The sequence below is a fragment of the Ovis aries genome, chromosome 8 (genome assembly GCF_016772045.2).
Source record: "Ovis aries strain OAR_USU_Benz2616 breed Rambouillet chromosome 8, ARS-UI_Ramb_v3.0, whole genome shotgun sequence".
In the NCBI taxonomy this organism is placed as follows: Eukaryota; Metazoa; Chordata; class Mammalia; order Artiodactyla; family Bovidae; genus Ovis; species Ovis aries.
In genome coordinates this window covers 31862337-31877887 of record NC_056061.1, presented here as the reverse complement: position 1 = coordinate 31877887, position 15551 = coordinate 31862337, and the positions used below count along the sequence as shown (strand labels likewise).

Sequence of the window (15551 nt, the reverse complement as noted above, 5' to 3'; positions counted from 1 at the left end):
CCATATATAGTAGTTTTCTCCAAATTATAAATTAGAGAATTGAAGTTTAGAGAGGTTGATAAGCATGACCAATGTCACACCTCTGATAAAATTGTGGAGTTAAAATTCAAACCTGCCTACCTCTAAAGCTATTCATTAAAAAACTATGCATTGTTGCTTTCCCGTGAATAAATAGGTTCCAAGATCTTGGAAGAGTTCTCATCTGCTGCTGGGAAGAACAGGGTAGAAAAGAAGATCTGGAAGAAGGGAGACATTAGGATGCTACTGAATGTCTAGCTCGGTGGCAATGCACGCCTGAACCAGGCAGTGCCAGCGGGGATAAAAACAAGAAGGGTATGAGATTTTACAGAGGCAACTGGAGTTCCAGAAAATCATGTGGAGGATTATACACAGAAATGCTCCAAATGGTCAGAGTGCCATCCAGTGCTGTACAGGAGAGTTCTGGAAGTCTTTATTATGACATGCGCCTTGATTTCCCCCAATGAGAAAAATCAGAATCACAAATAAAATCCCTCCAGTTTACAAAGATGCTCTGAACAAGTGAGGCATCTATGAGAATTTTAGCTCCTTGAAAGTGCCCTCTATAAAGCAAAGCTATTGTTGTTCTCTGCTGCTGCTGCTACTGCTGCTAAGTCGCTTCAGTCATGTCCGACTCTGTACAACCCGAGACAGCAGCCCACCAGGCTCTGCCGTCCCTGGGATTCTCCAGGCAAGAACACTGGAGTGGGCTGCCATTTCCTTCTCCAATGCATGAAAGTGAAAAGTGAAAGTGAAGTCGTTCAGTCGTGTCCGACTCTTAGCGACCCCATGGACTGCAGCCCACCAGGCTCCTCCGTCCATAGGATTTTCCAGGCAAGAGTACTGGAGTGGGGTGCCATTGCCTTCTCCCTACTGTTCTCTAATCATCTCTATAAAGCAAAGGTATTACTGTTCTCTAATCATGTCTAAGCATTCTCTAAGGCAGTTTTTCGAAGCTTTCTGGATCTTAACAATTACCAGATGAGGTGCTTGGGAAACAGATTCCTACTCCTATCAGATACTCTAAAGTAGATCTTGGGCATGTCTATTTTTAACAAGTACCCAGGTGATTTTTGGGCTTCTCAGGTGGCTCAGTGGGTAAAGAATCCACCTGCAAAGCAGAAGGGTTCGATCCTTGGGTTGGGAAGATCCCCTGAAGGAGGGCATGGCAACCCACTTCAGTGTTCTTGACTGGAGAACCCCATGGACTGAGGAGCCTGGTGAGCTGCAGTCCACATGGCTGCAAAGAGTTGGACACGACTGAAGCGACTAAGCACAGATGCATGCACGCACAGGTGGTTTTTAACACTGAGTGCTTTCCCCCTGGACATGGCGGACATCTAAGAGAAAAGAAAGCAGCTCAGAGAAGTCACAGTTGTCTTCGTTCTTTAGTTGTTGGTTCTTTAATAACTGTTTTCCCAAAGATAGCATGTCTGATGTCAACATTTCTCACAGAGGAAATGTAGATTATTGGAACCAAAGCTGAGTAGTGCTTATGGGGAAAATATTAATGTTAAATGTATTCAAGCACCTTAAGAATTTCATCAATGGTTTGGGGGCTGCTTTCCCTGATGGTGACCAAATGGGGCAAGACTCCCAGCCTCTACTCAAGGTGTGGCTCAGCCTCCTTTTGGCACTTACCTCCAGCAGCTCAAAGGTTAAGGGGCTCACCATCTCCAATCTCTGGTCTGCCTAGGATGGCATGTGATTTGAAGCTGTCATGGACCACGTTTCTCTTGCTCATAACAGCTCATCCTTCTCCTCACCCCCAGGTAATCTAATGTTCCGATTAGTGGCGACACAAGTAAACACAGGACAGGGTGGGACAGAGAAGGAAACCAGTGGACCTGTGGCATTTGGGCTGCCAGGGTCCATCTTCCTCACCAGGGTTCTCCCTGCTTAGTGAGAGAACTCCACATAGCTGTCCTGTCGCTGCAGAAGCGAAAGAAGGTCCCCAAGGTTTCTACCAAATCTTGTCTCATTGCCACAGTACAGCCAAGGCATGAGCACAAACATGTCTGGAGCCTGGCCACACAGAACTCCCTCTCCCGGGATGCAGTCAGCGAGCAAGCGACAGAGGGCTGAAGGGCAGTAATCACTGATGCCATTAGCAGTGCTGCCTGAAAAGTGGAAATTCCCACCATGGAGCTCTGGAACTACCTGGTTCCTGCCTGCTCCAAGCCTAGCTCTCCAGTCCACCCAGAAGCTGGCCTCAATGTCCCTGCTATGAATTCCTTACTTGCCAAACGTCACCAGAATTCATTTCAGCTGCTTGCCTCAAAAATCCCATTGCAGAAAGCAAGAAAAAGACAAAAGAAAGGACTGCTTAGAAAAGAGGATGGCCCAGTACCAGCAAACTCTATCATACTTTGGACAATTACCCCAAGCAGAGATCAAAAGGACATGGTTCCCTAAATACACGTTTCAACTGTGGATTTACAAGAAAGCATACTAAGGCTAAACATTTCTGTAGGTGATGAAACACTTTAAGACCTTAGAAGTCTTGGAGACTGAGATAATAACTGGTAATATATTTACCTAAAGCATTTCCTGTTTCTAGTAGAGAAGGAACAACATAGTAGTAATTCTCAATCCAGGTCCTTACATGAAACATTAATAATGGGGGGCAGGGCATTTCACGATGGGTTCATAAACACCAATTAAAAGAGGTGTTTACCTAACAGCTTCAAGGTAATCTTTGGCCTAGTTTAATCATTGCACTTTAGAACAATAAAACTACACTTACAAGTCACAATTCCAACCACGGGCAGAGGTGGAGATTCAATGCTCAAAATACAGGTATCTTTTTCTAAGACACTAGATTTCAAAAGGAAAATGCTGCCTACTTTTGTAGATGAAAATAAAAAGACACAGATATCTCTAAAGTTCAACATTCTGAGTAAGCAAATAAGAGGACTAGAGTCTGAAGGTCTACATTTCAATACATTGAAGCAGCAACACCTAAGCTGTACCACTTTTGTATAGAGCTCTGCTGAGCATGGAAAATGAACTGTTACATGCATTTTCTCAGCTGGGTGTTGCTAAAAGCTTGGCTCTAGATGAACTGAGTGTGACTATATTCATTTTATAGATGAAGAAAAGAAATCCCAGGTAAGACATCTGGCTGTACTCACAGGTCAAGAAAATGGAAGCCTAAAGGCTATGACTTCCAGTCCCATCTGGCAAATACTCCGTTCCTCCGCCCTGTGTCCCAACAGAAGCAACACCAGCAATGTCTGGAAACTCACAGTACAAAAACCATGTTCACAGTCTGTCCTAAAGTCTACAAAAGAACACTGCAAACCAAAACCAGTCTTCTATGCTGTGAATTATATCCAGTATTCCTCCACTCCCAGTCAGCTTCATCTGCTGTCTGCTGGCTTAGAGACACTGAACTGGCCCTTCACATGAGCGTACATCCTGGAGCAAGCTCTCCCTCTGTAGGCTCTGCTGCCTGACAGCCTGACGGGGAGATGCGAGTGGACAAAAGGATCTCAGCTCCCCAGCCCCTCATCAGTTCTTGCCCATGATAGCCATGTCCCACACTAGGGAGACTACACCACACAGGGAAATCTAGGCCAGACCGATATCAGCACAGAGCGAGCAGCTCTTCATGCTATATCCTTTCAGGGTCAATCTTAAAGAACAACAACAAAAGTGAGCAGAAAACCACATATCAGAAGTTAGGATTCCAGGGAGAGGAGCTGACTGCCCTAAACATTGTTCTCCACTGAACCTCTGTGACATTAAAATACCTACAGAGCAATCCTAGGCTATTTAACATCCTAGAGCTGATCAGAAGTCTTTTGAGATTTAAATCTTTCTTGCAGAGGAAGGGAGGAGTATACGCAGGGGAAGGGGATGTTTCCAGCTTCCTTACCTGTAAAAGTGAGGGACTGTTCTGCTCACTACCTTCATAGCCCCTTCTCAAAAGATATAACCGGCAACCCTTAACTATTCCTCCAAATAGGGGGTGGGGAGCAAATAATGTCTTAGAAAAGAAGATCTCTGTTTCTTTGATCCTCTATGAAACAAATGATACTTTTTTAGGAGTAAACATACATTTGGTGGGGCGGGGCGGTAGGGGGCGGTGGTGTGTGGTTCCTATTAAGAGATCTTCTCTCATGATCCACAAGGCAAATAGAGCTATTGGTACTGTCATTTAGCCCAAGGCAGTTCTCAGGGAAGGGCAAAAACAAGTTGGTCTTTTGATATCTGCAGCTGGTATCCTACATTTGCTTACCTCCTGGACTAAAGCCCCAGGACAGGGCTTCTGTGGAAGCTAGACTTGACAATTAGCTACAATAACAGATGTAAATTCTTCCCCTTTTGTAAGTATCTCCCCTTCACTAAGTAACAAGGTTCTGGAATTCAATCAAGAGGTCAAAGCTGCAACAAGATGGAGTGAAATGGGGAGGCTCTTCAAAAGGTGAGAAGGATGCTGCGTCTATCTGGACTTTAGGGCTGCAAAACTAAGCCCAGAAATGCAGAGGATTTCTCACTATCAGGAAAGGGAGCAGATGGTGCCCTGTGGACTGACTGCACCGTGATGGGCGGGGAGGCCAGGAGAAAGAAATATGCATTTGGTATCCTCCCAGCATCTCCCTGGTAGCTCAGAGGTTAAAGCATCTGCCTGGAATGCTGGAGACCCGGGTTCGATCCCTGGGTCGGGAAGATCCCCTGGAGAAGGAAATGGCAACTCACTCCAGTACTCTTGCCTGGAGAATCCCATGGACGAAGGAGCCTGGTAGGATATAGTCCATGGGGTCGCAAAGAGTCAGACACGACTGAGCGACTTCACTTCACTTCACTTCACTTCAGGGACCCGCGAGCAAGATGGCTGCTGCAGTGACAAGAGCAGTGTAAGCAAACTTCAAGCGCTTGAAGGGCAGCGCAAGGCGGAGGGGGCAGAGCAGTCCCCTTGCCAGTGTACACCAAAGCTTCTACAATTCCCCAGGAAGAGTGGTCCATCTGCACAAAGAACACAGGATGACGGTGAAGTCACTGGGCCTGGCAACTGAGCCACTGCTGACCACAGAGATGGATGACAGACGGGGCAAAGGAAGAAGGGTGTGAGCCCCCTGCAAGGGGCGCACGACTGGCTTACAGACAGGAAGCGAGGAGACGGCCCGTAGTAAGAGCTGAAGTGAGACGCGAGTAGGGCTCACCCGAAAGGGCCAAGACACCAACTAGACAAGGAAACATGCTACAGAGAGCTACGGCGGAGTGCGGGGTTTGGGGTTCACTTGCCTGTCTGTCCCAGGAAATTTAGGAAGCTAGATTAGGAAGTGAATCACATGCACACTACAGTCAATGGGTGGGGGGTGGGCGTCTTACTATTAGTAGTCTGGAGGCTCAAGTCCCCTCAGAGTCAAAGCATCAGGCTGCACACACACATCAACACGGCTGCACGCACTTCCTTCCATGACCTGCGGAGGACAAGCTGGGAGAGCCTGCTGACTGGGAAGCATGGGCTCACCGCTGCTGGGACCTGCCTCACAGTCTTCAAATTCTTTTCAGTGAGTAAACCCTCTCCCTCTACCGTCTCACTTCCCAGGTTTCCCTGGTGTCCCACTCACTCCAGTGAGACTTCACTATGGTTTAGACATCTACCTCCAGAGTACACTGCAGTTAGCAGATGTCTACAGAGCTTTCAACACAGACTCTTCCCTTTATCTTTTGTTAAGTTTGTATTTCCATACAGATTCTTCTAGAACAGCGAGCAAACAGCAACAAACCACTGTCTCTGAGACCTAAAAAGGCACTTTATAAAGTCGTCATCCCCAAGAGCGCCGCACTCGTGCACCCTTCTCCCACTTCCTGCTCCACCAGGAGCACTTTCCACTTAGCAAAGCAAAGCTTACAGCCCAACGCTGTAACAGATGCACGGACTACTGTGTCAAGCACGGCTACCAGGTTCAACTTCAATGCTAAACCACTGTTGGAAATGGAGATTTTCAATTTTCCACTATTAAAAATAACACTCGAAACTGGCCCTTTTCTATCTGAAGTGACACTATTACTTGCCCAGTAGGCCTGAAAACTCTTTATTCCTTAAGTATTTACTTTTTGTTGCTGCTACTGGGTGGGTTGATTCCTCTTCATTGATGTTATGTATGAGTGGTATTGATTTTATATTTATTCCATACATACATGCTTTATTCAACTCATTCTGTTTTCAGTTGTTTCCCTTGGGTTTTCTAGATGCATAATCACAGAACCGATAATTAATGATAATTTTATTTTATCCTCTACAAATTTTAGTTCATGTTTTATTGCACTGGTCAAAGTTTTGCAAACATATGAAGACAGTAGTGACAGAGTTATTCCAGTCTAGTGTTCAGGTTGCTTTGAATACTTACTATTAAAGCTATTACTATTTTTAGTTTTGGATTTTTAAAAAAATTCTTAAAACAGGGAGAGGGAGAGGGTGGGATGATTTGGGAGAATGGCATTCTAACATGTATACTATTATGTAAGAATTGAATCGCCAGTCTATGTCTGACGCAGGATACAGCATGCTTGGGGCTGGTGCATGGGGATGACCCAGAGAGATGTTATGGGGAGGGAGGTGGGAGGGGGGTTCATGTTTGGGAACTCATGTAAGAATTAAAGATTTTAAAATTTAAAAAATAAAAACTAAAAAAATAAAATAAAATAAAAAATTCTTGAAACATTACCTAGATTAGATTAGTTATATAGGTTTACTTAATCTATGGATATAATAATATTAAACTAAATTTCTGTGACAAATTCTCCTTTTTTATTTTTAACCTGCTATCATTGTTTATAGTCTTCACATCAACGTTCACAAGAAAGGTTGGTCTGAATCTTCACTGTCCAATACTGGCAGCCATTAGCCACATGTGGTAACTGAGCACCCAATATGCGGCTGCTCTGAAGAGGAGAGTGAAAAAGTTGGCTCAAAGCTCAACCTTCAGAAAACTAAGATCATGGCATCCGGTCCCATCACTTCATGGGAAATAGATGGGGAAACAGTGGAAATAGTGTCAGACTTTATCTTTTTGAGCTCCAAAATCACTGCAGATGGTGATTGCAGCCATGAAATTAAAAGATGCTTACTCCTTGGAAGGAAAGTTATGACCAACCTAGATAGCATATAGAAAAGCAGAGACATTACTTTGCCAACAAAGGTCTGTCTAGTCATGGGTATGGTTTTTCCAGTAGTCATGTATGGATGTGTGAAGAAAGCTGAGTGCCGAAGAATTGATGCTTTTGAACTGTGGTGTTGGAGAAGACTCTTGAGAGTCCCTTGGACTGCAAGGAGGTCGAACCAGTCCATTCTAAAGGAGATGAGTCCTGGGTGTTCTTTGGAAGGAATGATGCTAAAGATGAAACTCCAGCACTTTGGCCACCTCATGAGAAGAGCTGACTCATTGGAAAAGACTCTGATGCTGGGAGGGATTGGGGGCAGGAGGAGAAGGAGACGATAGAAGATGAGATGGCTGGATGGCATCACCAACTCGATGGACGTGAGTCTGAGTGAACTCTGGGAGTTGGTGATGGACAGGGAGGCCTGGCATGCTGCAATTCATGGGGTCGCAAAGAGTTGGACACGACTGAGCGACTGAACTGAACTGAATTGATATGTGCTATAAGTGTAATATTGGAGAAGGCAATGGCACCCCATTCCAGTACTCTTACCTGGAAACTCCCATGGACGGAGGAGCCAGGTAGGCTGCAGTCCATGGGGTCACTAAGAGTCGGACACGACAGCAACTTCACTTTCACTTTTCACTTTCATGCACTGGAGAAGGAAATGGCAACTCACTCCAGTATTCTTGCCTGGAGAATCCCAGGGACAGGGGAGCCTGGTGGGCTGCCGTCTATGGGGTCGCACAGAGTTGGACACAACTGAAGTGACTTACCAGCAGCAGCAGCAGCAAGTGTAAAATACACACTGGATTTTGAAAATTTAGTCTAAAAGAATGCAGATACCTTAACAATATTTTATATTGATTACATGTTGAGATGTTAGTACTTTGAATATACTCAAGTACTTTAATTAATTTCCTTGTTTCTTCTTACTTTTTTAATATGGCTACTAGAAAAATTTCAATTATATATGTGGCTTACATTATATATCTACTAGGCAGTGCTGGTCTACTGTTTCCTCTTTGCAAAGTAGTTCTCCCGAGTTTTTAAATTAAGGCTGAACTGATCTTAAACAACTGAGCTGCACAGGATATTCTACAAACTGGTACATCTGCTATAAAATAGGGTTATGTGGGCCTTGGCAGCTTGAAAGGATTCATCCACATTCAAGTCCCCACCACCACCATCTTTGAGAATTTTCAAGTTACAGGTCTGCTGATATTTCTTTAATAAAGGATAAAGCCTCAAATGCCAGGAACTGTCAGAATTGGATAAACTCTATTAAACATGAGATTAAATCAAACTTACTGATAGCATTTCAGATCTTGAGCTATCAATGTTCCTCACTTCCGGGCTGGTTTTTATTGAAAATGTAACAAGCAGCTTTCTTTGTTTTAAAGGCTACATGAAGATTTTCCTCTTTACACTGAGGTATGGCTAATACACCCACTTCTGGGTACATGCCTCTAACTGTGAGTAGAAAATGTTCCTGCTGCTCTTCTGCTCATTGGAAAAACACACCCTATCTTTTCAGTCTGAGACAAGAATTTCACTCATCAGATCTCAGATGACAACCAGCTCCTGTCAATAACGAGGTTGGTTCAGGAGAAGGATGCGGGGCAGGCACTAGCTGCACGGCCGTGACACCTGAGGAGCACTGCCTGGACAGGTTAGCATGAAGCAGGTATGGAGGGGTCACCCGGCGTGCTTGGAGGAGGACCCATAACGCCCCACGGTGAGCAGAGACACGACTCTACTCCTACAGCGTGCATTCTCAAAGCTACTACACCCAGAGTCTTTGATGTTTTATCATTTCTTTAATGTGAAGTTGATAACCACCTGGACCACCCGATTCCACTCATAAGCTGAGTGACCTTGGACACGTTATTTAATCATTCAAACTCAATTTCTTCATCTGTGAAATGGGGAAAAGAAAAAGATCTACTTTAGGATTTGAGAACTGAATGAGACAGGGTATGCAAAGCTACCCCTGAAGTGCCCAGCACACAGTAAACATCTATTATTAAATACACACCATGAAAATAACAGTGTATATACCAATGTCGTTAGCGTCTATCCAATGCTGACTAGAAGATCACTAATCAGCAAAGTTTCACCTACTAGTTAAGTGGCTTGTCAATCACAGGACCAGACAACATCAAATGAGGAAGGCATAGCAAAATGTGCATGCATTAACACATAAACAAAAACTGGGTCATTCTAACATAGCTGAATCACTCAATCCCCATCAGAGGCTGCAGAAATCCAGGTTGTACCCAACTCCTTAGACACAGAAATCAACACAGAAACAGTCCTTGGGGGCAGTTCTCCAGAGATGCACAGGAAGTTTATCCCCTTCTCTCCGGCTCTCCAGCCACTACAGGCTAAGTGGCTGCCTGTGACCCTCTGTTTTCAGGCTCAATCCGTCTCAGCCCAGTCCAAAGTTGGAGGACCAAGATTGTCTGTGGCAGGGTTGAGGAGAGGTCGCAGCCCTCCCCCTGCTCCCTCCTCCTCCTAGCCTCACTTGCAGAGCTGAAGCCTCTGCCTGCTCCTCCAGTTACCCATTTGTTTCTCATTTGCTACCCACCAACCTCTAAAACTCACTGCTTCACCAAGGAAAAATAAAAATCCAAACATCAATCATTCTCACCCATGAGACCTCTGTCTTTCTTGAAACGAATGGGGAAAGGGTGAGAATGAGGGAGTATAGGTACAAATAAAAACCACAAGAAAACCTCAAAATGGTAGTGTGCTTACTTCAAGGACAAAGGACAGGGAAGAAGTTTTAAGAGTTTCTGCAGTGGGCAGAGGAGAAGAGAAACGCTTGCCATGAAGAACAGCCAAGGGTGCCAGAAAGAGAGGCAGGCAAGCTAGTGCCTTGGGAACGAAGGGAGAAAAACCAGCTGACATGGGGTTTACTCCAGCAGGAGCAACCTCTTTCTGCTTCTGCTGTCTCCTCTTCCATGTAACATCGCCCCTGGCTAAGCCCTTCACTCCACTCCATTCCTGGTGAAGCTTTTCCCTAAGGACATGAAGGCAGTGGAGTCTGCAACCTACTGGTCAGGGAGCATGAAAGAGTTGCAGGAGTACGGGACAGGGAGTTGGGGGGTGGGCGTGGGCAAGGAAAGCACCCCAATCCCACTGGCCAGGTCCACATCAGAAGGGAATGCCTTCTTGGAAAGTCTGAATTGTCTTGGAAATCTGAGTTCAGTCCTCCAGTAGAACACTGATATACACAGTGGCGAGGGACCACAAGGTACAAGAACCGCTAAGACACAGGCTTTTAGAAGCTGGCCTAGAAAACCACTCAGCAGGCATTAACTTTTTTCTTTTTTTTTTTAAATGGGAAATGTACTCTGGGATTCTAAAGAAGCTCAAATAAACTTCTGGAGTGCTGCGGATATTAGAAATTGTATACATATTTTTATACACCAAGTTAATATGGCTATAAACAAAAAAGCCAAAGAACTTAGAGTGGATTGGAGAAACACTATTCCCTCATCCAAGCAGACTTAACCACACACAGCATATGTGAATAGTGAATCTCAAATGACAAGTCCTGGGCACTCCAAGAAAGAAAATAGTATCCATCGGACATCACACTTAGGGGTAAACTTCATTAACAAAATGAGACTTCACCTCAAAATACTACGTGTTTCTCTAAAAGAATAGGAAAATTTCGTATTTTTAGACAGAGTAGAAAATTCTCCCTTTCATCCCCTTATAAAATATAAAAAGATACTGAGAATTCAGTTTACTTATAATTTAGTTGTTGTATTGCTGTTGCATTAAAATCAATAAGTAATCTAAGACCAGAATTCAGTTTTCAAGACTTGGTACAACTTCTTCAATATATTTTCTTTCCTTTGGGAGAAAATGTATTACGCAATTTTTTTTTTCCACATAATTATTCTCTAGGTTTTTATTTTTCTTTGGTAAAAATTTGTTTTCCTTTTTTCAAGTACTTTCATTTCAAACAGTTGGTTCATCGGTGTCCCTATAGTCCATAAGCACTATTCAAAACAGCTATGTGATCTCCTATGGGACTACAAACACTTTCACTTTTTCTCATGAATCATTTCAGAGAGTGGTAGTATAACACGTCTATTCAGCATCCCACTGCAGACAACACAGGATAATACCAGGAGGGAAAAGCCATGGTTACTGATGTTTACGGTTTGGTCTGAGCTATGAAGACCACCTTCTCTTTCATAATAAGCCCTCATTTACCTTCGTCTGCTCGCTGTCTGGGTCTTCAAGCCAAGCGTAAGGGTCACAGATTTTATGCCCATGATAATCCTGTACCTGCAAAAGACAAAATGTGGTATTAGATAACTAGTGTCTAACCCCAACTACATCACTACTTTTCAAATGTGACAGAGATAAGAAAGGAGCAGTCTGAAATAGCCCAATTGGCTCACTGGCAACGTGTCTGCCCAAATTGCCACATGAACCGAAGTTGGAAGGTTCTCAAAGGTGTCAAACCACCTTTAATGAAAAGAACATTTTAGCTGGAGCGGGAAGAGAGATGAAAGGTCAGACTAGGAACAGCTCTGTCTGTACAACACAAAACAAAGGCCTGCCACTGTGTTAAAGAAACTTGAAAACATGTTGGTGGCCAAGCGCTGAGTGACACAATGCAGAGGGGACACCGGAAGGGCCCGCTCGGGAAGGAGCCATCGCACATGGGTGCACCGCCCTGTTCTTGCGAAGCTTACAGATGCTTAGGAGACCTCCCGACAGCGCACAGTATGATCAGTTTTGGCTTTAAGTCTAAACTACCAAAAAGCAAGTTAACTGATGTGTAATGATGCTCAGTGACGTCAGAGAAAGCTGACTTTCATGTAATGAAAGAACATTTCTACAACTGAAGCTTCCAGTCTGTTCAATGTATTGTTATGAAATGCTTTCTTTCACTGTGTAAGAAAGGAGGCACAAAGGTATCACGCATTCAGACTACCCTGATATTTGATGAGATTAAACCGCTGAGTGCCAGGAGAGCCTGGCTGAGGGGACGCCTTCGGAAGTCCCCTCGTGGGAACTTTTGGAAAACCAAATTTCTGGGTGGGCCTGGTCTCAGAGACTGACTGAGTCTGGAAGACCAACTGGAAGTCACCACTCCCCAGGTGATTATGCCTAAAGAAACTACCGACAGATAAATACCCCAATAACACAGTAATGTGATTAATCTAATCAAATAAAACCCCATGGACAACATCTTTCCAATCAAGTCTCTCTCAACAACTGAACAACACTCCATTTGAGGCTTCCTGTGTGCAATTATCTGGAAGACAACCAGTGTCTCAGATATTTTGCACCTGTCTCCTTGGTTTTGTTCTGTAATACCAGAAGGTAAGGCCTATTCCCTAAGGAAGGCAAACTCTCTCCTGGAAAAGGTAAAACCTGCTGTTTCTACTGTTTATCAAAATTCTACTGTGGCTGTTGGTCAACTGAGACTCTCTCCCAAGCCACAGACCCCTGGCTTTCTGCAAGGGGTCAGCATCTGTCCCCATCTGGTGCTGGGGAGAGAGTACCTGGAGACATGCACACCTGGAAGGACAGGCAACTGAGCTGGAACATAAGAACTGCTCAGCATATAATGACCAAAAAGTGCAAGGCACGCAAAACCAGATGAAGGCCTTCCCAATGAGTCTTCCTAAAATTACCAATTTTCAATCCTTACCCAAAACCTCTCTAAATTTTAGCTGAGTATCACCACTGAAGAAAAGGTTTTCTGCCCTGTTTTCTCATCTGCAAGTCTCTTACATTTTATATACCTTGCTGCTACTGCTGCTAAGTCGCTTCATTCGTGTCCAACTCTGTGCAACCCCATAGACGGCAGCCCACCAGGCTCCCCCATCTGTGGGATTCTCCAGGCAAGAACACTGGAGTGGGTTGCCATTTCCTTCTCCAATGCAGGAAAGTGAAAAGTGAAGGTGAAGTCACCCAGTCGTGTCCAACTCTTAGCGACCCCATGGACTGCAGCCTACCATGCTCCTCCATCCATGGGATTTTCCAGGCAAGAGTACTGGAGTGGGGTGCCATTGCCTTCTCCGTACACACCTTGAAATGGCTACAAAACATGCTTACAGTAACAACCATCTTTTCTCTGACAACAGGAATCAAAAAAATGTAAAGTTGTGCAAGATCTTCCAACCCAGTATTTTTAGGAGCAATGTCAAGCACAAGATGGCAACATGCCCAGGGTCACACAGAGTTCAGAATCAGAGCTGAGACTCAAAACAATCTGCAAACAGCTCTCCCCCAAATATTCCTCGGAAGGGATGGACCAGACACTTTAAAAACGTTCCTCAACTCAGTTCAGTTCAGTCGCTCAGTCATGTCCGACTCTTTGCAACCCCATGGACTGCAGCACGCCAGGCCTCCCTGTCCATCACCAACTCCCTAAGTTTACTCAAACTCATGTCCACTGAGTTGGTGATGCCATCCAACCATCTCATCCTCTGTCATCCCCTTCTCCTCCTGCCTTCAATCTTTCCCAGCAGCATCAGGGTTTTTTTCAGATGAGTCAGTTCTTCCCATCAGGTGGCCGAAGTATTGGAGTTTCGGCTCTAGCATCAGTCCTTCCAGTGAATATTCAGGACTGATGTCCTTCAGGTTTGAATGGCTGGATCTCCTTGCAGTCCAAGGGACTCTCAAGAAGATTCATCAATTCTTCGGCACTCAGCTTTCTTCACAGTCCAACTCTCACATCCATACATGACCACTGGAAAAACCATAGCCTTGACTAGACGTGCTGTCGTTGGCAGTGTAATATCTCTGCTTTTTAACATGCTGTCTAGGTTGCTCATAACTTTCCTTCCAAGGAGCAAGCGTCTTTTAATTTCATGGCTGCAGTCACCATCTGCAGTGATTTTGGAGCCCCCCCAAAAATAGTCTGTCACTATTTTTACTGTTTTCCCATCTATTTGCCATGAAGTGATGGGACCAGATGCCATGATCTTAGTTTTCTGAATGCTGAGCTTTAAGCCAACTTTTTCACTCTCCTCTTTCACTTTCAGCAATGGGCTTTTAGTTCCTCTTCACTTTCTGCCATAAGGGTGGTGTCATCTGCATATCTGAGGTTATTGATATTTCTCCCAATAATCTTGATTCCAGCTTGTGCTTCATCCAGCCTAGCATTTCTCATGATGTACTCTGCATAGAAGTTAAATAAGCAGGGTGACAATATACAGCCTTGTCACTTTCGTTTCCCTATTTGGAACCAGTCTGTTGTTCCAAGTCCAGTTGTAACTGTTGCTTCCTGACCTGCATACAGGTTTCTCAAGAGGCAGGTCAGGTGGTCCAGTATTCCCATCTCTTTCAGAATTTTCCAGAGTTTGTTGTGGTCCACACAGTCAAAGTCTTTGGCATAATCAATAAAGCAGAAGTAGATATTTTTCTGGAACTCTCTTGCTTTTTTGATGATCCAGCAGATGTTGGCAATTTGATCTCTGGTTTCCCTTCCTTTTCTAAATCCAGCTTGAACATCTGGAAGTTCATGGTTCACGTACTGTTGAAGCCTGGCTTGAAGAATTTCGAGCATTACTTTACTAGCGTGTGAAATGAGTGCAACTGTGTGGTAGTTTGAGCATTCTTTGGCATTGCCTTTCCTTGGGATTGGAATGAAAACTGACCTTTTCCAGGCCTGTGGCCACTGTTGAGTTTTCCAAATTTGCTGATGCTACCAAAACTCAGACATATCCAGAAACTTAACTTTTCATAGAGGGGGAAAGATTAACAGCAAATCTTAGTTTTATGGCTAAGTGAAAGTGCTGCCACAGGCTAGACCCAAAGCAATGAATGTCTGCTGAATATCCACACTGTTGTGCCTGATGTTTTAAAGCACCTTTGTAAGAGAGCTGATTATATTCCTATTTTACAGCTGCAGAATGCAATTCACAGAGATTGGAAGGGTGAAGGCTGTAGATCTGCTGTGAGCTAAACACTGTGCCATAGTCACATTTATCTGATCTGGTCCTCACTGTAAGGCTCCTACCAACTCATTTTTCCAGATGAGGAAACTGAAGCTGGACATAGTTAGAGCAGCTGACAAGGGTCAGATGGTTAACAAGCAGGAGGTAGAACAGTGATCTCACCTTGAGCAGACCCCAAAGCCTGAGGACTTGACCTTTTGCTAATGAAGCAGACCAGTTGTGAATTGGCAGGAGCACAGCTGGACCTTTACTTGGAACCCAGTGTACCCTACTGGACTGCCTACTGATGGTGTTCACCTCTGAGCAAGCAGCCCCAACTTCCCAGTACCTGCCTTATAATCTAAAGCAGACTGAAGTCAGTTACTGAGCAGACATTTCTAACCAGGACAAGAAACAGATTCTCTCCAGGACAATCCCAGGAGCCATGTGCCCTCCCCCCATCCACCTGGCCCCTACATTTTTCTTTCATAACAGCATATC

General features: G+C 44.5%; 1 protein-coding gene across 13 annotated transcripts in view; it reads right to left on the bottom strand.

The window, feature by feature from the left end:
* The window catches only part of PREP (prolyl endopeptidase), a 584413-nt gene that overhangs the window by 125267 nt on the left and 443595 nt on the right, over window positions 1-15551 (bottom strand). For all 13 annotated transcript variants that reach the window (XM_060419547.1, XM_060419550.1, XM_060419545.1 and 10 more), the window contains one exon: window positions 11365-11439. In XM_060419547.1, coding sequence (XP_060275530.1) covers window positions 11365-11439 — 75 coding nt within the window. The remainder of the gene's footprint in view (window positions 1-11364; window positions 11440-15551) is intronic.